We start from the raw sequence: 25,314 nt of genomic DNA on the forward strand, positions 1-25,314 counted from the left end.
CCGCCCCACTGGGGACTGACCAGGTCCTGGTGGTGTGGAGACTGCCCTGACACCCACCGTGTCCCCCCGAGCACAGGAGGCTGTGTCCAGAGACCCAGCCCCCCTGCAGGGTGCCATTTCCAGGGCTCTGGACCTCACGTGCAGCTGGGCTGATCACCAAAGCTGCCTTTAGGAGGGAGTGGGAGGCCCGTCCTGCCCTTCCAGGGTGACTCGGGGTCTGCCCAGCCACTGCCTGCAGGACATCAGTGGACACCCTGCAGCGGCTGGGGATGGCTGCCTAGCGCGGGAATCGAACCGTGACCGAGAGGCCGCACCCTGCCTGGCACCACTGTCCCATTTCACACAACGGGGAAGTCCCTGGGGTGTTTGCCGGCCCTGTGACCACTCTGGGGGCCCTGTGGGTGGGTAGGGTGTGGGCTGGGGGCGCCACACAGGCCCTGCGTTAGAAGGGAGCTGAGTGTCCCGTCTAGACCCAGGGATTCCCTGTGCCTCAGAGTCTCTTCCGGGGATCCCATGGGGCTCTGCGGCCCTGACCCCTCCCGGCTCACGGGGACAGGCGTTCCTGGGTGCACGCCAGTCCTTGGACCGAGAAGCCCGCCTGCCTCCCTGAATGTGGGTGCAGGCCAGCAGAGCCGCCTCCTGGGCCCTTGTCTGCAGCCCCTCTACTCGCAGCAGATGTTTCCAAAGCAAATCTTCCCCAGTTGTGTGGATTCTTTTACTCACCTGAGTTTGAGATATTTTCCCGTTGAGCATTGTTTTCAGTCAGTCTCGAGATCTCGAGCGTGCCCCTGACCGCGGTGTTCCGCCACGTGTGGGATGGGCTGGGACCCCAGCGGGGCCTGCCCTCTGTGCTGGCTTCTGGCCTGGTTGCCGGCCGCCTGCCCGCCCGGCTGGTGTGCTGAGCCCTGGTGGCCTCCAGGATTCCAGGGGACACGCCGTCAGGCACCTCCCAGCGCTGCGTTCTCGGTCACCCTGGAGACGGCCCCCTGGGCTCACGCGGCCTCGTGTCCTGTCGGGACTTTCCGGCGGGTTTGACTGAGGCACTGCTGACTTTGCGGGGACTTCGGCGTGGTTAGGGGGCAGCCGCCCATCTCCCTCCTGCGTCCGTGGCCGCCTGGGCCTCCGGAACTGCTGCGCTCTCTTTCAGAGCCCGCGCATGGGAACCTTCATTGGCGTCTACCTGCCGTGCCTCCAGAACATCCTCGGGGTGATCCTCTTTCTGCGACTGACGTGGATCGTGGGGGCGGCCGGCGTGCTGGAGTCCTTCCTTATTGTGTTCATGTGCTGCACCTGCGTGAGTGCTGAGGCCCCCGGGGCCCCGCCCAGGGCAGCCTCCTCGAGCGCTGCTGCCGCGGAGGGAAGTGGGGGCCAGTGGGACTCCATCCCTGCGCCTGGGGGGAGGACGTGGCCGGGGGCTTTTGGGGGCACGGTCAGCATGCGTGAGGACCCGCGTTTTGACACGGTCCCTTCCAGTTCACAAGCGCCTGGGCTTCCTGTTGGAAGGAGGGGCCCATGCCAGTGGCTTGTCCAGCCCCAATCCTGGCTCCCCACCCCCGCGCGTCCAGCGGCGCTCAGTGAACCAGGCCCCCTTCCCACCGCTCCTGGGTTGGCCGCGGCCCCCGCACGTCCTGGGCACCTGCTGTGGCAGGGCTCGCCTGCCCCACTCTTGCTGTGGAGACTGGAACTCGGCTCCTCCCATCCGCCAGGTGTGAGTGCCCTGGCCCCAAGAATTCAGACAATGCAGGCTGTGCCCCCCGCGGCATCGCGGGCTGTGGCCTCACCTTCTAAACTGCATCACGTCCTTCCTCCTGTGACGTTTTTCACTGGGGAAATCCGGACGGATCTGGAGTAGTTGCCATAAAACCAGATAAAAATCAGGAGAAGGACCAGGGGCTTCTTCAAGTGGGACCTTCAGCCAAAGCTGTGCCCGGTGGGATCACGGTGACCATTGAGGCCCTAAGCTCTCCCGAGGCTGTTCCTTCTGGTCCTTCGGTTGCAGGCTGCCCCCCAGCCTGTAGTGCGGTCACTTCTGAGCTGTGCTGGGGGCACTGGAGGCAGACCTGCCTGGGATAGCTCTGGAGGTCCTGCATCCAGCCCCTAGGGCAGGCACCCAGACGGGGTCCCCCTTGCACCTCACGGCGGGTGAGCACCCAGACGGGGTCCCTCTTGCACCCCACGGTGGGTGAGCACCCAGACGGGGTCCCCCTTGCACCCCACGGCGGGTGAGCACCCAGGCAGGAGCTGGCCTTTCATTCCAGGTGGGGTCCTGAGTTGGGTATTTCTGGGTGGCCTGCAGGAGCTCAGCTTGGGGCATTGAGTGGGAGATTGGGGGCAGCCCTGAGCACCCTGGAGCCCGTGTGCCTGACTGCTCCGCAGCCCCTCTGCGATGGGGCCGGGTGTGGCCCCCGAGGGGCCCTCTCCTGTGAGAGGATCACCTGTGTCTTTGCAGACGATGCTGACGGCCATCTCCATGAGTGCCATTGCCACCAACGGTGTGGTCCCAGGTAAGGGCGCTGGGGCAGGCCGTGTGGGGTCCCGAGCTGAGCCCTGCCGGGGACCCATCCAGGGCGGCCTCCGCCAAGGCGGGCAGCACTCTGCCCCACAGGGCCCCAGCGTGCATGTGCCCTTCCCTGCTTGGTAGCCAGCCTGGAGGACGGAGACCTCCACATCTGGTGGGCAGGCAGGCAGACTGGGGACAACCTCTGCACAGTCAGGCTCCCCCGGAAGCCATCAGCAGGGAGCTTGCCTCCAGGCAGAGGTGCTCACGGGCTGCTGGCTCTCACCGGTGCACCGCGAGCTGGTGCCTGGTGTCCTGGGAGGCGTCTTGTGTCCCCTGAGGGCACCACGGGCTGTCCTGAGACCAAGGTGGGGCCCCTGCGCACACTTGTCCGCAGCCCCTGACCCTGCGCTCAGGGTGCTGTGACATTGGGATTCTGCTCCCTGTGGGAACCTATGTGAACACTTCCCGAACTTTCTTAGGAAATCTTGCCTTTGATCTGTGGTTGGAGATACTGCCATTTTAGGAGCTGCTTCCTGCTTTTGGTTCTGGGGTTAATTTCTCCCAGACCCTCATTATCTGGAAATAAACCGAAGCGCCAGGGTGGGCAGTGCCTGCCGCCGGCACCGTGTGGCCGGTGTGGAGGCCTGGAGAGCGGAGGGGCTGTGGGGGCTCTGGGGATGGCCCTCGGTCTGGGCCGGGGGTGCTCGGCTGGGTGGGCAGGGGCCTCAGGCGAGGAGGGCCGGGAGGGACGCTGTGCTGCATCTCCAGGTCCTGGGGAGGCCGCCCGTCCCCAGAGGCTCCGTGCCCCTGCGCATGGCAGTGGTGTGGATGTGTGGATCCACAGTGATGTGTCTTCATCCACCAGCCGGGTCTGGGGTCGGGCGTGCTCTGGTGCAGGACGGTGCTCCAGCAGCCACAGGTTTCCTCAGCCTTTTTGGGGCAAAGTGCACAGAATCGCGGTGTTGGGTCCAGCGTTGGCCTCACAGTAAACGGTGTGCCGCTGACCTGCAGCTTCTCTGTCCCGTTGGCAGCTGGTGGCTCGTACTACATGATCTCGCGGTCCCTGGGGCCTGAGTTCGGGGGCGCCGTTGGCCTCTGCTTCTATCTGGGCACGACCTTCGCCGGGGCCATGTATATCTTGGGGACCATTGAGATTTTTTTGGTAAGTGCCTTGTTTTGGGCTGGTTTTCTGGACGCCGAGGAGTCCCTCCCAAGGCACATGGGCCCCCTCAGCCGGCCCCCTCACTCTGACGCCTGCCTCGGGCTCTCGGGGGCTCCGCCGTGGCTAGCGACCCTGCCCGTGCAGCAGTGACCCGTGTCCCCGGCTGCCCTTGGGCTCAGCCACTAAGGTTCTCGACAGGTCGACGCCTGTGTGACAGGCTGCAAACCTGAGCCCGCGGTCAGCCGTGCGGCCATGGCCTTCAGGGCCTCAGCTGTTGGAGGAGGAGGGCTGCCCAGGAATTGGTCCGTCCCGTCGTCCCCACTCAGTTTGTGTTGTGCGTGTTCAGTAGGGCCTCCCCCAGAGACGTTCTCACTCCCAGATTGTCAGGGCGTGGTGGCCCTCGGCCTGCAGGCTGAGCTGGGGGTGCTGTCCACAGGCCGGCTTCTACGACACTGACCCCAGGGCAGCGTCTCTCTGCAGTCTTCCCTCTGCTCTCATTTCTTGGCACCCCCGGGGCCTACTGTGAATGCGTTCTGGCGGGGGGGGGGCCCCCAGCAGGGGAGGGAGCCCAGCACCAGCCCCTGCAGACAGGTGCCTCCCCATGGGGCCACTTTCCAGGCAGGGGTGCTTGACGGCCCTTCCTGACCCCTTTCGTCCCCCGCAGACCTACATCTCCCCCAGTGCGGCCATCATCCAGGCAGAGACGGTGGAAGGTGAGGCCGCGGCCATGTTGCACAACATGCGTGTGTACGGGACATGCACGCTGGTGCTCATGGCCATGGTGGTCTTCGTGGGCGTCAAGTATGTCAACAAGCTGGCCCTGGTGTTCCTGGCCTGCGTGGTGCTGTCCATCCTAGCCATCTATGCCGGTGTTATCAAGACCGCCTTCGACCCACCGGACATCCCGTGAGTCCTGGGCCTGCAGAGCTGGCCCGTCCTGCAAACCTTGTCTGTGCCCGTGACCACTTGCCTGGCTGGGGTGGCGGTGCCGTGGGACGCAGATGCCCCTGCTCTCGCTGGGCTCGGGGGTGAGCCCTCAGGATGCTCGTGCGGCTGCGCCATCTGCGTGGGTGGGGTGGGTCCGGTGAAGGTCTGGGGTGGACAGGGTGCTGCTGGCCCCAAGGATGGCAGCACTGAGCTCCTCCTTGGGTGGCTCAACCTCCATGCGCCCTAGGCCCTGGCTCCCTGGCTCCCCTAGTCCGTGCTTCCCCTCCGCCCCCAGTGGGTTTCTTTCTTGTTCTCTTACACACGTGGATGCCAAGTCCCAGGGAAGTGGCCCCAGGTCACAGCGAGTGAGCGAGCCGCGGTATGTCTGGCACATGGCCTGTCAGGCTGGCCAGGTGGGCCCAGCGCCCGCAGGGCTGGTCCAGGAGGGCCCTGACGGGCTGGGTGGCCACTGGTGTGAGCAGCAGCCACCGCTCACGGCCCATGCGGCACTCGCGTCGCCCAGGGTGGGGTGTCCAAAGCGGCTTAGCAGCCCCCAGCCCGGTCGCCCGAGGGGAGCAGGAGTAGGTGTTTCACAAGGCGCCCGCATGTGCTCACGCCAAACCCCCGCGCTAGGGTCTGTCTCCTGGGAAACCGCACCTTGTCAAGACGTGGCTTCGACGTCTGTGCCAAGTTTCACGCCGCCAACAACAGCACGACGCCCACTGCACTCTGGGGCCTCTTCTGCAACAGCTCCATGCCCAACGCCACCTGTGATGAGTACTTTGCCCAGAACAATGTCACAGAGATCCAGGGCATCCCCGGCGTGGCCAGTGGCGTCCTCCTGGGTGAGCGCCCCAGGGTCCACGTGGGACCGTGCCTGCCCTCCCCCACGGGGGCCCGCCAGGCGGCTGCCGCCCCTGGAGCTGGAGCCATGGTCAGCACCGGGTGGCAAAGCCTGCGGGTCAGCAGACCCTTTCTGGGGTTTGCTGCTGGGTACACATGGGGTCGTGGTTGGGGGGCGACAGGGCTGGTCCGTCTGGTCTTCTTGGAGGAGAGGTTACGCGTCCTTGTGTGAAGTTGGAGCCCATGGGGGCTGGTGAGCCCTCCACCCCCACCGCCTCTGCAGGAGCCTCCCTGATGGCAGGAGCCCGGCAGAAGGTTCCGGAACCTGTTACCGGCCTATTGTGTCCCGCAGATAACCTGTGGAGCACGTATGCAGACAAGGGGGCGTTTGTGGAGAGGAAGAGCACGCCGTCGGTCCCCGTGCCAGAGGAGAGCAGGGCCAGCAGCCTGCCCTACGTCCTCACTGACATCATGACCTACTTCACCATGCTGGTCGGGATCTACTTCCCCTCCGTGACCGGTGAGGCCCTGCCCTGTCCCTCACTGCACACACCTGCCCCAGCCCCCCCAGGAAACGAGCTGCAGGGTCTCTGCGCCCCTCAACGTGCTGATTGCGGTGTGGGAAGGAGCTCTCTCCCAAGCACTCCCGACTGACCAGCCCTCGAGGTCACTGACCCTGGCGGCTGGGCGTGGACCCGAGGGCCGTCCTCACACGACATTCATCTGACCTTCTGGGACTACTCTCGGCGCGCGCCGGTGCCTCAGCCCCTGCCAGGACAGCCCTCAGTGGCCCGGTGCGCAGCGGGAGCCCCCAGCCCCCACCTTGGCCTGGCGCCGGTGGCACGTCCAGCCCTTGCCTGGGCGCTAGGCCGCCGCTCGGGCTTCCCCTTCACCAGCTGGAGCCCCACAGCTTGCAGGCGGGCGCGGGTTCCAGGCGCTTCTCTTTAGTCTCACGCTCTCCCTGTGTGTCGTGGCCAAGGGCGTGGCTGGTGGCGTTTTCTGGGTTTGTGGTAACGGGGGGCTCTCCTGGTGGTCCTGTAGGAATCATGGCGGGCTCAAACCGGTCCGGGGACCTCAGGGACGCCCAGAAGTCGATCCCCACAGGGACCATTTTGGCCATCGTGACGACGTCTTTTATCTGTATCCTCAAAGGGGCCGAGATGAGGGAGGCCCCAGTGCTCTGACCGCTGCCGCCCGGGGGGGAGCCGGGCTGGCGTCTGCCTGACGAGGGAGAATGAGGGACGCCAGGTTGCTGAGCTCATGCCGGCTGCCTCCCAAGCGTCCTCGTGCTGTCGCTGAGGTCTGTCCTTGCCGAGTGAGCCAGCGTCCCCTGCCTGGTGACCGTGGCGGTCATCGGCCGTGTGCAGCCTGACTCAGCTGGAACCAGGATGGGGCCGCGAGGAAGGCGCCGCCATGAGGGCCGTGGGTTCACGGCGGGGAGGCGGGGAGTGGGGACCGGGCAGGCGGGGCGCAGGGCTGGTTCATGCCCACCCGCCACCAGACCCTGCCGATGACGTTTGGCCCGCCGCTTCCTTGACACAAGACACAGACCTGTCCTGCATTGTGCTCTTCGGGGCCTGCATCGAAGGCGTGATCTTACGAGATAAGTACGTTGGTTTTTTTTTTTTTTTTTTTAAATTTTTTTTTCTTGAGAAGGGCAGCACATGGGGGGGGGGGGGGGCAGAGGGAGAAGCAAACACCCCGCTGAGCAGGGAGCCTGATGTGGGACTCGATCCCGGGACTCCAGGATCATGACCTGAGCCGAAGGCAGTCGCTTAACCAACTGGGCCACCCAGGCATCCAAGTACGTTGGTTTTTGTTTGTGGCTTCTAGAAGCTTCCAGGTCAGCATCAGTTTTCTCGTGGATGGTGGTAGCGTTGATCTTGGGACCTCCCCCAGGGTTGAGCCCCACGGCTCCTCTCGGGGCGTTCTGCTCGGTCTGGTGTGTGGTCCTGTCCTGCCCCAGCCTGTAGCTGGGGAACTGCCGAGCGGTCTCCTGCCCGAGAGAGCGTGAGGGGTTCTGTGCGGTTTGGGACGGCGTGGCCATGCCGATGCCACGTCTCAGGAATGACTGGTTTCCCTGCGCCTGAGAAAGGACAGTTAGGGTGGCAGTGGCCTCACTCCAGCTCAGAGCATGGGAAGATGTTTATGTCTTCAGCTCACATTTGAAAGCCCACCCACCTGCCCCACAGGTTTGGGGAGGCCCTGCAGGGGAAGCTGGTCATTGGCATGCTGGCCTGGCCGTCTCCCTGGGTCATCGTCATCGGCTCCTTTTTCTCGACTTGTGGTGCTGGCCTGCAGAGCCTCACGGGGGCACCACGCCTGTTGCAGGCCATCGCCCGCGACGGCATCATCCCCTTCCTACAGGTGAGCGGGGTGGCTGCCCTTCTGAGAGCAGAGGGCCCCGCGGGAAGGGGTGTGTCTGTGAGGGTCCCTGAGGGTCTGCCCCCAGAGCACGATCTTCACGGTTACAGACCGTGAGACCCAGGTCCCCACCGCCAGCCTGGCAGCCTCGCCCTGGGTGGTCACGGTGCTGAGGGTGCAGGTACATGTCGGGGGCAGGGGGTGGCCCCTCACCGCCCTGGGCGGTGGGAACAGTTGAGGGGAGCAACCCGGGGAGCCTCCATCTCCTCAGGGCTGGTGTCTGTCCTGCTGGGCACAGCGTCTTCCCCGCACCACATGCCACAAGCTGGGGTTCAGACAACACACGGGGATTTGCCCACACCGCTGGGGGCGGGAAGTCCCAGACGCGTGGGGCGGGGGGGGGCAAAGCTAGTTTGTCCTTGGTGTGTCACCACCTTCCCCAGCTTCCCCGAGTCCCCATGTGGCCTGCCTGTGCTTTTGTGTTCGTCTTTCTCACAAGGACGCCGGTCACCTGGATTAGGGCCGCCCGTAAAGCTCACGTCTGCAAATGTGGTCGAGTGGCCTTCTGAGGGGCCGGGGCCGGGGCTTCACTGTGGGGCTCGGGCGCACAGGGCCCCTTCGTGCGTGTTCATCGTCAGGGTGGGGGCTGGTCCTCCCCCCTCCAGAGCGCAGTCCTCGCCTTCGCTCCCCAGAAGGTTCCAGCACACTTCACAGCTCTTGTCTGTGGCTCGGCGCAGACAGGGTCCTGCTCTGGGGGTAGTGCCATGTCCCTGGTGCCCCGCCCCGGGTCTGTTTCTGGAGTCATTCCGCGTGTCTGCAGTGTCTGCAGGGTGCTCCGCACGTCTGTTCCCAGAGCCCCTGGGCAGCAGGGACTGTGCTAGAAAAGCATTGGAAGCTGGTGTCCGGAGGCAGCTGTGGCCTCCGCGTGGTCCTGCCCTGTGTGGCTCTGGGCGAAGGGTCCTCACAGTTCTCCATGCGCGTGTGCTGCGGGGGACCCTGCACCTGCCCCTGTGAGGCTGGCCTCAGGATGCCCCGGAGGCCCCCGTCCAGCGCTTGGAGGGGTCACCTTCACCTCCGCCCCACGCTGTGAGGCCCAGGCCCGATGGTACCTCGGCCTTCTTGGTTCTGGGTATCAGCTTTTCCTCCCAGAGCCAGGGAGGGTTCAGGACGGGTTGTGCAAGTCCGCTTCTGCCTCTGTCCCGTCCCTGAGCCCTTCTGGGGCTGCCCCTGGGAAGCTGGCCTTCTCACCGGGACGTGGGCTGTTGTCCTGTGGCCTCTGCCCCCCACGCTCGCAGCCCACCTGCCCTTTGCCTGCAGGTGTTTGGCCACGGGAAGGCCAATGGGGAGCCGACTTGGGCCCTGCTGCTCACGGCCCTCATCTGTGAGACCGGCATCCTGATCGCCTCCCTGGACAGCGTGGCCCCCATCCTGTCCATGTGAGTGGCTGCAGGCCTGGTGGGAGGGGTGTGGGAACAGGCCCCGGAGATGGGGCAAGTGTGCGGCCCCGCTCTGGGGCTGGCCTGCTCAGGGGTCAGCAGACACCCAGTCATGCGGGCCAGGTGGTCCTCGTGGAACGGTGCCGTGGGTGGGGGTGGACGGGAGGGACGGTGCTGTGGTGGGCGGTGGGGAGGCCACGTGGGACCTGACCCCTGGCCCCTCTGGTCCTGTCCTTACGCCTGCAGGTTTTTCCTCATGTGCTACATGTTTGTGAACCTGGCCTGCGCGGTGCAGACCCTGCTGCGCACGCCCAACTGGCGGCCGCGTTTCCGATACTACCACTGGTGAGCACTCCCCCCACCAGGACGGCCCCGGGTCCTCAGTGCATCCGCATGGCCGCTGCCGCCTGCGCCACAGCCGAGCCGGGCGGGCCTAGCACCTGTGTATGTCACCCAGGCCACCCAGGCATCACGGGGCACGTGGTCCCTGCCAGGGGGATGGCCTCCGTGTGTGACCGTGGCCGCATGGTCTCCATGCTGCCGGTGTGTGTGGTGGACGAGTGAAGCCTGTTGTGCTGTGTGGCCCGCGGGGTGCTTGATCGGGCGTCCCACGTCCATGGGCGCGGAGACATGGCGGGCTCAGCCCTCGAGGGTTCAGTGTCCGGGGCGGGTGGGGAGGGGCATCCGGTCACTGGCATCATGGCTGCTTTCTTGCTGTAGCTGAGAAGGGTCTTTGTTAGGGCGCCAGGAAGGTTTCCGGGGTTCTGGGCTTGGGAGGAATGTGAGTTGCGTGTTTCTCCAGGGCGCTGTCCTTCCTGGGCATGAGCCTGTGCCTCGCGCTCATGTTCATCTGCTCCTGGTACTACGCTCTCTTCGCCATGCTCATCGCTGGCTGCATCTACAAGTACATCGAGTACCGCGGGTGAGCTGCTGTGCGTGAGTTCGCCGGCCGGTGCTCCCTGTAGGGGTGTCTCCGTGGGGTCTGCATAGCCCAGTGCAGGGGTGGGGGTGGTCGCGGTGTGAGTCGGGCCCCCGTGTAGGGGCCCAGCTGGGCCCTGCTGTCTGGGCTTGCACACCGGCAGCATGACGGGTGGAGAGCTGTGTTTGCTACCTTGTATTGATTCCACGCCTGTGACACTTTTTTACTATGTGCTTTTTGAGAACTTTGAAGTCTATCCAGTGAAAGCAGTGATGTGTGAGGGATTTCACAATTTCCAAAGAGCGTGCTGCGTCCCAGAGCGCATCCCAGAGCACCGGTCCGTCCCTGGGGCCTGGCTCCCTCCAGGGGTGGGGTCTGAGGGGTCCTGGCCGCTGCCTGGAGGCCCCCTCCAGCTCTTCCCAGCTGGTGAAGAAGGAGTGTCAGGCGTGTGACCACTCCTGGTGAGGCCAGGCCCACCAAGCCTGCTGTGCTCATCAGTGTCTCCGACTCCAGGGTCCCACCCTGTCCTGTCACAGAAACCCCAGGCTGGCTTCTCAGGGAGACTGCCCCTGGAGGCCTGTGGTCCAGGGAAGCTTCAGGGCCCTGGCCCTAGGGTCCCTTCCCAGGCTCCTTAATGCTGCCCCTTTCTTGCAGGGCTGAGAAGGAGTGGGGTGATGGCATCAGGGGGCTGTCACTAAATGCAGCCCGCTACGCTCTGCTGCGTGTGGAGCACGGCCCTCCCCACACCAAGAACTGGAGGTGAGCCCCCCAGCCCACCCCGACCTGGCCTTACGCACTGAGTGCAGAGCGCCATCTCTAACCTCACACTTCAGAGACGGAAACAGTCGCGCTCTCTTTTTGGGGAGCGATTGTCTCGGAAGTTCTAGTACCTTCTCATTGCACGGTGGTTGGCCGTGGCGTGATCAGCCTGGTGGGTGGGGCATGGGGTGAGTGGACCTCCCTGGGGTCCTGCCGAGGATGGAGGTAAGTGCGTGGACCACCAGCCGCACGTCTCCCCACTTCTGGGAGGTCAGGGATGTCCTCTGTGCTGAGAGCCCCCTAGCCTCCATCCCTCAGGCGCCCAGAGGTGTAGCCCTGGGCAGGCTCGCCTGGTGAGCGCGGTCTGTGGTGCAGGCCCCAGGTGCTGGTGATGCTGAGCCTGGATGAGGAGCAGCATGTGAAACACCCCCGCCTACTATCCCTCACGACCCAGCTCAAGGCTGGCAAGGGCCTGACCATTGTGGGCTCCGTGCTGGAGGGCACCTACCTGGACAAGCACGTGGAGGCCCAGCGGGCCGAGGAGGTGGGCAGGCGCGGGCCGGGTCTGCGGGGTGGCGGGCAGAGACTGCAGTGGGCATGGAGGGGGTGGCTGGCGGCCGCGGGACAGAGGTCCGAGCAGGGAGCGCGGGCAGGGTGGGGACGGGTGGCGGGTGAAGCGGTCAAGGGGCAGGCCCGCCGCTTGCTGCCTGCCCTCTGCAGAAAGGTCGGATCAGCACGTTTTCCCTTGCTGCCGTCTGCGAGCGTGGTTTTGACTGAGGCTGCTGAAGGGACCTGGCAGGGGTGGGCGGGCTGAGACCTCATGGAGAGCGTGTGGGTTGGAGGCCCGTTCCGAGGCTGCTCGGTCCCGGCCTTGGAGACGTCCCCCTGGCGCCCGGCTCCCCCGGCGCCCTCCACGGCTTGGCCTGGGCTCCGTCCCCTACACGCTCCCAGTCTCGCATGGCGGCCTGAGGCCCATGTGTCCAGGGGCTCTGGCTGGAGGAGACGCTGACCTCGGCCTGCGTAGGTTGTCTCAGGCACACGTGGAAACGGCTGGCGTTGTGAGCGCCCGGGGGCTGTGTGTTTCCAGGCAGACCCCCCAGGTCCTGTGCTTTTGTCTCTGACGGTCAGGGACTGTGTCCGAAGTGGGAGGCACGTCAGCGCTGGTTTCTGGGGGCGGCCTCCCTGCTTCCGCACGTAGGTCTTCCCTTTCTCCACCGGTGCAGGTGGTGCGGCTCGGTCCCTTGCTCCAGGGTGGGTCCTTCTAACCCTTGGGCAGTCGGGCAGGTGGGGGAGGGGCCGCTGTGTCCCCGTGTCCGGGGGCACTGCGGCTGCATGTCCAAGCTGCGCCGCACCCAGAGGCTCATTCGCATTCAGAGCAGGGGTCGCAGATCCCAGCATCCGACCCTCCCCCCGCCTCCCTCAGCTAGACAAGCCAGCTCCGTGCTGTCGGCGCTTCGCAGGTTCCTCGCTCAGGGAAGGCAGTCGACGTGGTAGGTGCTGTCCCTGAGGCACCAGCAGCTCTCTTTCAGCAGGATCGTAAGCCCGTGGGCTCCAGCGTGGTGGTTGCTGGCCACAGCATGTGGATGTGGACAGTGCCGTCCTTGTGCACGCTGTCCTGTCTTTGGGCGGGACTGCCTCCCGTGGTGCTGACATGCTCGGCCCAGACCCGCCGCGTGGAAGGCAGCCGTCCGCAGCCGTGGCCTGGGATGGTTGTGGCGTGGCCAGATCCCCCATCCTTGCCCCCTTGCCGACACCGGGGGCTGTTGTCATCTTGACACGCGCGGTCCCGGACTTTCCCAGTTTCATTAACAAACCCAATCCTGCAGAAGGTGTTTCACACGCTCTTGTTACTGTAAAAAGGTGGTTTTCTGTTTTAGGGCAGCGTGTGTCTGCGTCAGCTTCGTGGTCCGTGTCGTGCGTGTGTTCGGTTTCTGTTCCTCGATGCTGCTGTGCTTGTGTTTGGGGGTCTCGGTGTTTCTGTGTCCCGAGTGGTATGGTGAGCGGTCCGTAGACATGTCTCGGCCCCCGTGGGGTCGTTTGTAGGAGGACGTCGTGGAGTCGGTGGTGGTGTGCACTTCGAGGGTCTGGGCCAGGTTCCAGGTTTTTGGTCCACCTGCCAGTCTGCGTGAGCAACGTGGGGGACGGGGCCCCTCTGGCCCTGCTCTTCCGTCTCTTGGGGACGCAGCTGTGTGCTGGTGGCTCGGCCCCATCGCTGTGCTGGGAGGTGTAAGGGCTGAGTGTAGGTAACACGGCTGGGTTTCACCCCAGACGTACAGCCCAGTGGGGTACTCAGAGCCGTGGTAACCCTGAGGGGAGGGGACTGCCGTCCGTGGGGCTGGTGGAGCATGGCTGTGTCTCAGAGGACGAGGACCCAGGGGCGCCACGGTCCCCTTGCACCGGGCTTGCTGCCGTGGCCTGACTCGTGAGCTGGCCAGGAGCGTCTCGGCCAGGTTGGGGGCACGGCATTCACCTGGCTTCGTAAATGGAAGCAGCTGGTGCACCCCAACCTTGTCCTTGACCATGCCCGCCTGTGTTCGTGTCTCGGCTCCTGGAGCGGAGGCCTCACTGGGGAAGGGCCGGGCTGGTTCCCACGGAGGGATGTGGCCTCCACAGAGTTGGCTCATGGGCCGGCCAGGATGTGGGGAAGGGGGAGGCCCTCCGTCTCCCGGGGGAATGAGCGAGGATTCCCCGAGGAGGCACCGACCCAGCTTGTCTCCCCAGAACATCCGGTCTCTGATGGGCGTGGAGAAGACCAAGGGCTTCTGCCAGCTGGTGGTATCCTCCAGCCTGCGGGATGGCATGTCCCACCTGATCCAGTCGGCCGGCCTGGGGGGCATGAAGCACAACACGGTGCTCATGGCGTGGCCCGAGTCCTGGAAGCAGGAGGCCAACACTTTCTCCTGGAAGAACTTTGTCGGTGGGTGCTGTGCTCGGGCCCATGGGTGGGGCTCCCACTGGCGTCCCAGTGTCCCACGTCCCGTGGGAAGGCACCCCACAGTGTGATACCTCGCTGCCGTTCCGGCCAGCCCTGCGGTGCAGCGATTCCTGAGAGCCCCACATCCCTTGGGCCGGTGGCACAGTGGCTGGCCGAGCAAGCCTGCACTACCTTCAGCGTGGGCCCCGGGTGGAGCTTCCCGGGGACCCCGTGGCCTCGCCTGCCTCCCACGCTGGCTGGAGCCCGCGAGTCCATGGGGTAACCCGCCGCTGTCTCGCCACAGAAACCGTTCGAGACACCACGACAGCCCAGCAGGCCCTGCTGGTGGCCAAAAACGTGGACCTGTTTCCACAAAACCAGGAGCGCTTTGGCGACGGGGACATTGACGTGTGGTGGGTCGTGCACGACGGGGGCCTCCTCATGCTGTTGCCGTTCCTGCTGCGGCAGCACAAGGTGGGCCACGTGGGGCGGGGTCCCACGGTGGGGGCTAGGGCTCGCCTGCCGCGCGCAGATGCCAGCCCCGTGGCCTGCCCACCAGGTGTGGAGGAAGTGCCGGATGCGCATCTTCACGGTAGCCCAGGTGGACGACAACAGCATCCAGATGAAGAAGGACCTGCAGATGTTCCTGTACCACCTGAGGATCAGCGCCGAGGTGGAGGTGGTGGAGATGGTGAGGCAGTCTGGCATGGTCCTGGGCTCGGGCTCCCACCAGGGCCCATGCTGCCTCGGCTCCATGGGCTGTGGCAACTTTGCAGAGGTTTACCTTTGCCAGGCTCGGGGCTGGGCTGGTGGGTTTAGTGGTTTATGGGAGGGGGACCCCGATGTAACGCGGCTCCTCAGCATGTCCTGCGGGCGGACGTGACAGCGGCCTGTCAGAGGCCGTGCGCCTGCAGTCCAGGCTCCTCGCCTGCAGATCCGTGTTTCTGCCTGCAGACTCTGCCTGGGAGCAGATCCCTGGGGCAGGGGAGCATTCTTGTGCCCATGGCATCTCTCCCAGGGCTGCTGTTTGTGTCTCCCCTGGCCACGGCCAAGCCACGTGGACTCCCGCGATCTCCCCACGTCGGGGTTTACATGGGACCACACGGTGGTTCTGTTGCTCGCGCTGTTCCGCCGTGGCCACTCTGGTGTCTTCAAGGCAGCGCCCACGTCCTGCCTGTCACCCTCGCCAGCCATTCCCGTCCGTGTTCAGGAACCTTACGTGACGTCAGGTCCCAGAAGCTGAACAGAACCGGGGTGGAAATGGTCGTGGGGTGCAGCGTGGCGGGATCGCGCCTTGAGGCGTGGACTTGTGGTTTGCAGTGACTGTACTTGCGTATCAAGGCTGCTAATTTCACTCAGTTTTCCAAGTAGGTGGTTGGTGCATTATGGTTAAAATCCGTGTCCCTGCTTGATTTCAGTCACAACTGCAAGTTCTGTTTCATTGGGAGAGACGTTAGGGATGCAGTTGCATCTCTTCTGTGAGAGCGGGCCACTGTCCAGCCTTGCGTGGCCACGCACTGCGGCGTGGCCACGAGCCGACCGTGGCTGGAACCTGCTTAGCCAGTTCCTTCCATCAGGAGGTGGGCAGGGCCCCTGTGCTCCCTGCTGTACTTTTGGGCCGTTGGCCAGGCCAGCCTCCACCCTGGGCCCAGCCCGCCAGCACAGCAAGCCCACCTCGAGGACAGCGAGGGCCCGGGGCACCGTCTCCAGGAGCCAGGGAGCCCCACGGCGGAAGGGGAGGCCAGAGTCAAAGGCCAACATTGAACAGCAGGAAGTCAGGGTCACTAACAAGGAGGGAGATGCTCCCGGCCAGCAAGGCTTAGAAAAGCCAGTCCAAGTGTTGAGCCTGGACGCGTAAGCAGGAAGGGTTGGGGGTTATCGTTAAGACGTGACTTTAAAGAGTAGACTTTATAGATTTTGTAACAAGTACCAGGGAGTAAGAGTGCGTATCTGGCCGGCAGAGTCAAAGACACCCGGCCAACAGCTAGCCCCCCACGAATGTCTCCGGAGGTCAGCGGTAAGCAGGCTGCCCACCTGTCTCCCTTTTCGGAAGCTGATGCTGGAGCTTAAGTGTTGGAAGCAAGGTGACGTTTGTGCAGACGTCGCTTAAATATCTGGAAAACCTGAGAAAATATTCAGAGTTCAGTAAGGTGGATTGACACAGAAACTGCGTCAGAACACATCTCCGCATGTTTGTGGGACAGGATCCAGCTTGCAGGAGCAGTGAGCAGGGCCTGTGGCCCTGCCGGACGATGGGAGAGCTCCACGGAGGGTCACAGGGTGCTCCCTGTCTTCGGGCCCAAGAGGCAGAGGACATGGTGCTCGCCTGCTGCCAACCCCATCCTGGACCTGCGGGAGGACCCAGGGCCATCTGCCAAGGGTCAGGCCAGGGGCTGGAGAAGATGCTGGCCCTGTTGTCACCGGGCGAGCTCCAGACACCTGTGCAGGACGAGGCGCGTGCTTGGTGTGGGGTTCCCCTGGGAGCAGGCATGGGAGCAGACATGGATTCAGCTGTGGCCACTGTTCCCACTCACGTGATCACCCCCCCACACACCGTTCGGGGGCCGCTGGGGCTGAGGGCGCGAGCGTGGGGGCAGGGGGACAGGCGGCGTGCAGACGGCAGGTGTTGACTCGTGCGCTTCACGCATTGTCTAGGTTGAAAACGACATCTCGGCGTTCACGTACGAGAAGACTCTGATGATGGAGCAGAGGTCCCAGATGCTGAAGCAGATGCAGCTGTCCAAGACGGAGCGGGAGAGGGAGGTGCGCGTGCGGGGAGCGGGCGGGCCCCTGGCAGCCCCACTTGCACGGGGCAGTTGCCCTTGGGGTGTCCAGCCTCAGCTTGCTGGCCTGACCAGCAGGACCAGGTCTCCGCGGTCACAGAGCCATCTGTCCCCACGCCTGGCTTTCTGAATGCCGGGTGGCACGATTCTGCCCTCAGGGCCCGGGGTCCACACCCAGGCTGAGGTCGGGGCCGTGGGGACCCTGTCCGCACACATGGGTCTGCTCGGACCAGCGTCCTCTGGCCTTCCCAGCTCTGCTCCTGTCTGAACCACCATAGCGGCCCCCACCTGGCCTCTCTCCTCCCTCCGTCCCTCGTCCGGCTGAGAGCCACAGTGGGTTGCAGAGAGCCAGCGTGCGGGCCCCTCCAGGCGCCATCCCTGCCCTCCCCTCACGTCACTGCGCGGGTTCTCGGCAGCACCCAGCTCTGCCCTGAGCCCTGTCGCCCCCTCAGGCCAGCTCCCTCTGGGCCTTGGTCGTGGTCCTGCTCCCACATGGCCTGTCCAGCCGGACTCGGGCAGCACTTGACTTCCTCATCCTGCGCCTGGCCCGCCCCAAGGACACGGGCTCCCTGACACACTCTGTGCCGTTGACGAGTGAGGGAATGGGGGTGGGACAGACGGGTGGACGGATAATCGGGGGATAAGGGAGTGAGGACTGGATGGGCCGATGGACAAGTGGGGGGGCTGGAGCTACGTCGAGTGCAGACTTCCGGGTGCATACCTCCCCTTGTCCGCCCGGAGCTGTGGGCTGCTCTCAGTGGCCTTCAGAGCCGGGGCAGGAAGAGGGCCGAGTTGGGTCTGGATGCCCAGGAGGAAGGCCCCGGCTGGGGGCTGGGGTGGCATCCGGTCCCCCGCGAGGGGGGCTGGTCCCGGGCTCCCAGCTTCTCATCTGCACCTGACCCTTCTTGGGAGCACTTTGGAGGCGTGAGGTCACAGAATGGGTCCTGTTGACCGTGCCCTGCTCTCCCGCCAGGCTCAGCTAATCCACGACAGGAACACTGCGTCCCATTCCGCCGTGGCCACCAGGACCCAGGCCCCGCCCGCCCCAGACAGAGTGCAGATGACCTGGACCAAGGAGAAGCTCATCGCAGAGAAGAAGAACAAGGAGGCGGGCGTGTCCGGGGTCAAGGGCCTCTTCAGCCTGAAGCCGTGAGTGCCGGCCGGGGGGCTGGGGTGCTTCGTGGCCCGGCACTGGCCGCGGGCGTGTCCCTGCTGATGCGCGGGCCCGAGGGCCACCGTTCACTGGGATCCGGGCGTCTGTGCTCTTGCTGGATCCCAGCAGCTGGGGGTCAGGGCTCGTGGGGGGCTGGGGACTCCCAGCTGGGACCCCTGCGGGGGCCCGGGTTCTGCCTGCGGCATTGGGCCGAGCACCGCCATCGCTGGCACAGGTGCCTGTGGGGGGCACGGTGCGGCCGGTCCTGGAGGGTCCTCAGTGAGGGGAGGGTCCGGGGATCAGACACCCTCGTGGAGAAGGACCAGGTGGGCCGGGGGAGTTCCTCATGGTCACTCCCGAAGTAACTCGTTCTTTGTGTTTTCTCTCCCATGTAGAGAATGGGGAAATCTGTAAGTCCTCTCACTTTATTTAGGATGCTTCTTAGACCTGTTACCATGCATGCTTGGCCCGTGCTGCCTTGTGAACCGTGTGTGCATGTGTGCACGTGTGGACAGCCCTGTGTGTGTGCACGTGCCTGCACGTGCTGCAGCCCCCCTCCGTCCAGACGGCTCAGGGCACACAGCTGAGCTTCCTCCTCGAGCAGCGCCAGGACTGCGCTGCAGGGAGGGCGGGTCCTGAGCCGCCGGAGCAGAGAGGAGCTGGCACTCAGTAGCTCTTAGCTGCTCCGTCCGCATCCCTGGAGGCTGAGCGTTTGGACAGGTCTGCTCCCTGCCCTGGGTGCTCTTCACCCAGGAAGCCGCGGCCCGGGCGTGCAGAGGGGTGTGGACGGACCCTGTGCATGCTCCGACATGGGGGCGCAGCTGGATGGGCCGCTGTGCACCCCTGCCCCCCCAGCACCTGCGGGTGTGCCCCCCGCGGAGGGGTGGCCGGGCGGTGTCCACAGCAGAGCGCCAAGGCCAGGTCTTGCTCTTCTTCTGCAGCCCTTGGGTGTACACCACGGAGACGGGCAGGGGTTGGGCGTGGAGGGTGTAGAGCCTGTAGACATGCAGGGATCCGCAGGGAGGTCCCCGCGTAAAGTCACCGAAGACAACAAAAGCGGGGAGACACAGGAATGTGGTTTCTCCCCAAAAACGCTGTGAGCTGTGGGCCTGCTGACCCTGTCCCCGGGGCTCTGGGGGGCCTCCTGGTCGAGGGTTAGGCTGGGAGAAGGTCAGCCTGTAGGTGGCAGGGGACTGAGTGACGGGTGGCTGGCTGTCCCTGGGGCGTTGGTGCGTGCAGGTGCTCATCTGCTTGTGTTTGGTCCGTTGTCCGTGCCATGTGGCCCCCAGGAGCCCAGGGACCGGAACCCCAGCTTCCCGGCCATGCCGGCCACATGCTCATCGCTCACCTGCCCCTCCTCTGCCCCGGGCGGCCCCCCACCCCCAGCCTCAGTGGAGGCTCTGCCCCACCAGATTCAGTATACGCATGACCGGTTCCCTTACTCTGTGCATTTACGGCCCGCTGTGGGGAGCAAGTGCAGGTTTCTGCTGGCTTCCTGGAAATATGAGGGCCACACGTTGGCCGGCTCCGCGCCCCTGTGACCTCCACAAGCCATGTCACCCTGGAGCCCAGGGCCCTTCCAGCCAGACCCAAACCCCTGATTTTCAGATTATATGTGTTTTCAGACTTTCAGCCGTAAGGGATCCTTCAATACCCCACAGACGCTCATTTCTGGAGTGACTCTTGTCCCCAAACACTGGTAATTGTGCTCTGTCCAGGCAGCTAACTCATGGTTCTTGTGATGGAAGGTCCCTGATTGTGCCATGGACAGGTGCCCAGTCTGTAATTTTATCAGGTGAAACTGGACAGAAAGAGCCCCGGCTCCCTGTTTTTCTCCTGGGAATTGGTGGTTGTGATCTGGTGTATTTGGCTTGACGGCTGAGCTGGTGACAGGGCGTGGCCCGGAGGCGGCCCCAGCGGGCCCTCCCCCGACCCTGTGCCCTGGCCTCTGTCCCCCACCCCCACCCCGAGTCTGGGGCACGGTGACCTGCTCTCGGCAGGGCTGCAGCCTACACAGCCGGGCTGCCTGCGGATTCCACCGTGCAGGCCACCCGAGAACTGGCAGAGTTGCCAGGGTTATCCAGCTCAGGAGGGTGGATGTCTTGGAGACGGTTAGCTCGCCCAGGCTGCCTCTCCTGAGTGTGCTTCCTGGGACACACTCAGCCCGTGGGGACCCGTGGGGACCGTGGCCACCTGGTGCACATGGGGTAGATGAGGACGAGACCCCGTGTGCGCCGGGGAGTGCAGGCGGGCGGGCAGGAGTCTGCCCGGGACGCTTGGAGGACCATCAGTGCCCAGTGGAGTGCGCGGAGCCGGGTGGTTGCGAAGAACAAGGGGCAGGGGTTGGGTTGCTGAGCGTTGGAAGCGCTTGTCCCTCGGCCATCTGCCAAGGGCAGCAGTGTCCAGGCTACCGAGCCTGGGGTGGACCTTGTAGCCTTGTTCTTGACCAGCATCTCCAGCCTGGGCACCAGGTCTGCACAGCATCTCTGGGCTCTCCTCTGCCCCCAGCCTGTCAGGACGAGTGAGTTGCCATTGTGTGCTTGAGCAAGCTTAGCTCAAGGCCAGTGTGAAGCAGGGCTGGGCCATGACGCCGAGGCGCCCGGTTGGGGTGGGGTTAGAGCCTTTCACCTTCAACAGTGTGCTGTTTGCAGCGGGGGACATTGCTCGTAGATGGAAAAGCTCGGTTTTTAGAACGTTTGGAGACCAGAGCCTTCTTCTTGTTGGTGGGTAATGTCCCCGGTCAGTGCTCACCAGCCTCACATGGAGTACCCTCCCCCACGGGGTCTTTGGGGGAGGTGACGCCATTTGAATCCTGATGTTTCTCCTTGGGACTGAGATGGGCTCACAGGGCTCAGGCCGGCCTGGCGCCCAGAGCTGTGGGCCAGAGCACCAAGTGGTCCTCCTCCCACAGGAACCAGTCCAACGTCAGGAGGATGCACACGGCCGTGAAGCTCAACGGTGTCGTCCTCAGCAGGTCCCGGGGCGCACAGCTTGTCCTGCTGAACATGCCGGGGCCCCCCAGAAACCGGCAGGGGGATGAGAACTGTATCCTTTGTGCGTGCAGCCCAGCAGGCTGGGGAGGCTGGGCCACTCCACCTCCCGGGGACAGGGCTGTCTTGCCCGGAGGATTCCTGGGTTGGGGGCGGGAGCAGTGGGGCCCCACGCGTGGCTCCCGGTGCCAGAGCCTCCAGCCCCTGGGCTGAACCCACGCAGACCAGGCAGAGGGCCAGACTTGGCCCCCCACTCTGAGTGCCAGAAACTGGGGGCCCCAGGTGAATGGTTCTTGATTGGTTTGGGGCATCAGTGACTCTGAGGAAGCCGTAAATGTGGGGGGTATCCTGGGCACCTCAGGCCCTCCGTGAAGAGCCTGTCACACACAGGAATTTGGACCACGGGTGAGACGAACACAGACACAGAGCCCCGGCCCCGAAACGCCCAGTGTGGGGGCAGTCACCACACCCCTAACCCCAGACCCTGCTCGCCATGGGTTCCGGTGCTGGCTCTGACCTCCTGCCCGGCCCACTCCCGTGCTGGGCGTCTTCCTTGAGATGTGGGGGCACCGTGTACCCTCATCCCGGATGAGCTATAGCACAGGTGGTCCCTCACGTGCCTCCCAGCCCTTCGCAGCTTGTGCCCCTCCTGGTTGGCTGGAGGCTGCCAGGCCTGACCTCAGAGGTCACAAGTCAGCTCTACCATGAGCTGGGTTCGCACCCTTAACCGTGTGTCCTGTGATGGGGACTTGGGTGCCTAGTGGGTGTGCAGCCTGGGGGCTGCCCTCTGGGGTATGGCCCCCGCCCTCCCCTCTGGCACTGGAATGCGGGTGGGTGGGGTTAGCAGGTGGCTCTTGGGCTTAAAAGTCTTGATCTAACCACAAGCTTGAGGACCCTGTGCTTGGTTGGTGACCAGACTGGGACTTGCGGGCCTGTTTGGGTTCTCGATGGACTCCTGTCTGTGCCAGAGCCCCGGGGTGAGGGTGGGGCTCTGGTTCCCCGTCAGGCTGGCCGTGGGCGCGTGCTGATCCTGAGTGTGCATCCGCCAGGCACCTGGCTGAGGCCTGTGTTGGGCCTCTGCCTGGAAACCGACCTCCCTCTGCCCGGGACTCCTGTGAGTGCAGCCAGCTGTCCTTAACTCAGGCCACCCCAGACATGGAGTTCCTTGAGGTCCTGACCGAGGGGCTTGACAGGGTCCTTCTGGTCCGGGGCAGCGGCCGGGAGGTGGTTACCATCTACTCCTGATGCTCAGCCACCCAGGAACACGCTGGGCGGGCTGGGGATTGTGCTACACGTGGCCTCCTATGGAAGTTTCCAGAATAGCCCCACAGCTCTCCCTCCAGGCGCAGAGCCAGCCCGCAGCTGCGGTGGTTTCCTCGCGTGGGGGGAGGCGTGGATGCCCCTGAGGGAGGCTCGCGGTGACCCGGGAAGAGACCAGCGGCTCTGGCCATGCACTCAGGCTGTGGGTTCCAGAAGCAGTTTCCGTGGCCAGACCTGTCTGGTTGTCAGGTTGCATGTCAGTTCTGCCTCGTCCAGGATGCTCACGAGAAACCCCCGCTCGATCTGAAGGTCACCTTGGGCCACAGGGATCCGTTCAGGAAGGTGGCCGAGGGCCTCAGCCCCTCGGTCAGCCTCTTCAGCGCCTGTCCCTGTAGCGTCCCTGTTTGTGTTCCTGTAAATTAAGGCCGAGGAGAGCCATCCACCCCGACTTGCTGGGTGGCCTTGGTCAGCGTGCCTCAGCCTGCCTGCCTGGTGCAGGAATGTCTAGGAGGGGAACCCCAATTCCTTGGGGACGTGGACGTGGGTGGTCATTCCGGGTGGGCGCATTCTGGGGGGTTCGGCTCCAGGAAGCTGCCTGAGGGGCAGAGGCCCACGCGAGGGTCCTGCCACGCCTGGGCTGGGTTTGCAGCTGGGACGCCAGCCACATCCTGCACAGGCGGCTGGGCCCCGTTTCTGAGAATTCACCCACAGTTCCCCGCCTGACGTGTGCGTACCGGTGGCCCTCGGTTTCCACGTGCCAGGCTCCATGGAGGGGGTGCCTGGGGCCTCAGCGGCCCTGAGTCAGCGAGCCGAAGCCCGTGTGCCTGTCCCCTCCTGCCAGCGCACGGGGGACGGTGACAGCCACGCGCAGGGCACTGTGAGCTGTTTCAGTGGGCTGTGGACTTGCTTCGTGGTCGTGGTCCCGATCATGCCGCCGTAGCTTGCGGTGACCTGTGCCTCGTGTGTGCGGTGTATTTATTTATTTAAGCACCTGGGGATTTCAGTGGTAATTAGGGCATCAGTGAAGAGACTGCTTCTGCGAACGAGCCCCAAACGGCTGCGTCCTTGGCTTTCTCTGGCTTCCTCGGACCCCAAGGAAGTCACCTGGTCCACAGATTTCAGGTCAGGGCAGAGGCTAAACGTCCAGACGTTCAAGGAGCTGTTGGGCAGCACAGAGGGTCTGCGTCGTCAGAGTGATCACCGGCCAGAGCGTGTGCCAAACCGCTACAGCCACGCCTGGGCATCTGTACTCTTCCCGCTGCGGTTCTGCACCAAGTGAAGCGGCGAAACCCAGCTCCCTGGCCCTCGGTCCCCTCGTGTCGGGAGCGGAGCCGTGTCCCCAGGGCCCCATGGCGCTGACACTACACTGCAGACGGGCTGCATGGCAGGACCTCCCCCGTGCCCCCGACCCCTGTTCACGCGGCGTAGACCTTAGCACAGCTGCAGTGAGAGGGCTCGGCTGCATTCGTGCACACCCCCCTCCACACGGAAGCCCACGGGCAGCCGACTAAGGTTGGTTCCACGTTGTTTTCTAGCTTCCTTGTCTTTATGATTTGTTGGTAGAAGAATAAATTGTATAACAGCTGAGTACGTGGACGAGTCTCCGTGTCTCATTCAGCGTGAAGGTGGGACTGCTGGAGAAGCACCCTCCCTCCCTCCCCGTGGGCGTTCTGGTCTGATAGGCCACGGCACACAGGGTGGCTCACACATCACCTGCACTGCCCAAGAGGAGTAAAGAACGAAGGACGAGGACCTGATGCTGCCGGGTGCTGAAGTCGTAATTCCCAGGAGGGTGGGATCCGCCGGGAAAACCTGTCATTAGAGGGGGCCCCTGGTTCCAGCATCCAGGCTCGTGGCGCGAGCACTTACCGCCCTACGGGAGAACAAGCGTGAGACCCCGGAGCCCTCCCATGTGGCTGGGGGGCAGCGAGGAGGTGCCACAGATCCTGAACCGCTAGACTGTGGCCTCCCAACCCACTCCCAGAGCCATAGCCAAGGGACCTTGTGTCCCCACGTGTTCACAGCAGCGAAACTGCGGGCGCCCAGTATCAGCCGCTGGTGAGTGGGAGACCACGGGGTCTCTGTCCTCCAGGGAATGGAATTCTAGCAGCCTTGAGGACGTGGGGCCACGCAGAAGCAGCCAGTCAGGGCACGTGTCCTATGCTAACATGTACACGGAATGCCCAGAACGGACAAAGCCAGAGAGACGGTGTGCTGGTGACCACCCCCCGGGGGGGGGTCGGGGGCAGGGAGAACCCGTGACCCTGGGCACAGGGCTGCTTTGGGGGTGACGGGGGTGTGCTACAGGGGTTGTGGAGTCTGCACCTCCTGAACAACTAAGACGCTCAGCATGGAGGCCGTGGCGGAGGCCGTGGCGGAGCCGTGTGGCCTGGGCGCGCACCCTGTGTCCTGGGGGCCTGGCTCGTGGCGGCTGCAGCACCATCAGGAGTGGCCCTCCTTCGGTCCTGCTGTGAGCGCTGGCTGGGCCCGAGGCGCCCACACACGTGACTTGGAGCAGAGGCCTGGCCTTTAAGGCAGGGGACCCAGATGTCCCGGGCACAGAGGGCAGGGTGGGGCACGCAGATGGAGCCGCACGGGGAGGACCTATAGCGGAATCCGAGGGTCCTGACTCAGCCACCGGTGCCCGGGGGGCCCATGGGGCAGGTTCTGTGAGCGAGCGAGCCTGGGCAGTGTGGGCAGCAGAGCCGAGAGGCCCCCGTGGGGCTTCAGACTCCGTGTCAAACCTCAGAGAAGTTTATCGAGTCCTATCACTGCCAGGAGGGATCCCGGCCCCCCATGGGCCTGAGCGGCGGTCGTGCCCTGACGTGCCCGAGACCCTTCTGCACAGCTGTGAGCCGTCCATGCCTCGGCGAGGAGGCATTAGCCAGCACCAACACGCGTGTGGGGGGAGCTGTGACCGGATGACAGAGGAGAGACAGGGTCAGTTCTAGGCATGGGCAACGGCACGTGCCAAGGCCCCGAGGCAGGGACAGCCTGAGGGTGGGAGGGGCTCCCAGGTGGGGACCGGGCAGGGGACTAACTGTCAGAACAGCGGGAGCCGGGCCTCTGGTGTGGATGGTGGAGGCTGCGGAGCCGACAGCAGGGGGTGGGGGGCCAGGAGATGGGGGCCCTGCTGGAGATAGAGGTGAGGGCAGGGCACAACAGCCCGCCTGTGGCCAGGGAGGCCTAGACTCCGGCATTGGGGTGACGGGGCCTCTGGGCACTGGGAGCAAGGCCCAGGAGATCTGCGAGCCCCGAGGAGCTCGAGGGCCCCGTGCTTTGGGCTGTCGCTCCAGGCTCCAGC

The 25,314-nt window shown here is 64.6% G+C and overlaps 1 protein-coding gene across 4 annotated transcripts in view; it reads left to right on the forward strand.

The window, feature by feature from the left end:
* The window catches only part of SLC12A7 (solute carrier family 12 member 7), a 70,699-nt gene extending 47,102 nt beyond the window's left edge, over window positions 1-23,597 (forward strand). For 3 of the 4 annotated variants that reach the window (XM_073891110.1, XM_025867496.2, XM_073891112.1), the window contains exons 4-24: window positions 1,148-1,294; window positions 2,450-2,504; window positions 3,532-3,662; window positions 4,327-4,568; window positions 5,223-5,434; window positions 5,785-5,952; window positions 6,474-6,572; window positions 6,982-7,039; window positions 7,625-7,799; window positions 9,114-9,232; window positions 9,479-9,577; window positions 10,035-10,154; window positions 10,806-10,910; window positions 11,286-11,454; window positions 13,632-13,827; window positions 14,129-14,298; window positions 14,384-14,515; window positions 16,480-16,587; window positions 17,581-17,756; window positions 20,672-20,805; window positions 21,904-23,597. In XM_073891110.1, coding sequence (XP_073747211.1) covers window positions 1,148-1,294; window positions 2,450-2,504; window positions 3,532-3,662; window positions 4,327-4,568; window positions 5,223-5,434; window positions 5,785-5,952; window positions 6,474-6,572; window positions 6,982-7,039; window positions 7,625-7,799; window positions 9,114-9,232; window positions 9,479-9,577; window positions 10,035-10,154; window positions 10,806-10,910; window positions 11,286-11,454; window positions 13,632-13,827; window positions 14,129-14,298; window positions 14,384-14,515; window positions 16,480-16,587; window positions 17,581-17,756; window positions 20,672-20,805; window positions 21,904-21,995 — 2,907 coding nt within the window. In that variant the 3' untranslated portion in view covers window positions 21,996-23,597. Of the gene's footprint in view, window positions 1-1,147; window positions 1,295-2,296; window positions 2,505-3,531; window positions 3,663-4,326; window positions 4,569-5,222; window positions 5,435-5,784; window positions 5,953-6,473; window positions 6,573-6,981; window positions 7,040-7,624; window positions 7,800-9,113; window positions 9,233-9,478; window positions 9,578-10,034; window positions 10,155-10,805; window positions 10,911-11,285; window positions 11,455-13,631; window positions 13,828-14,128; window positions 14,299-14,383; window positions 14,516-16,479; window positions 16,588-17,580; window positions 17,757-20,671; window positions 20,806-21,903 lie in introns of those variants that run through there. The other variant, XM_073891113.1, reaches the window with a different exon arrangement.
* The last annotated feature ends 1,717 nt before the right edge of the window (window positions 23,598-25,314 follow it).

This window comes from Callorhinus ursinus, unplaced genomic scaffold, assembly GCF_003265705.2.
Source record: "Callorhinus ursinus isolate GAN/ISIS: 27379988/994484 unplaced genomic scaffold, GSC_fseal_2.0 scaffold3, whole genome shotgun sequence".
Lineage (NCBI taxonomy): Eukaryota > Metazoa > Chordata > Mammalia > Carnivora > Otariidae > Callorhinus > Callorhinus ursinus.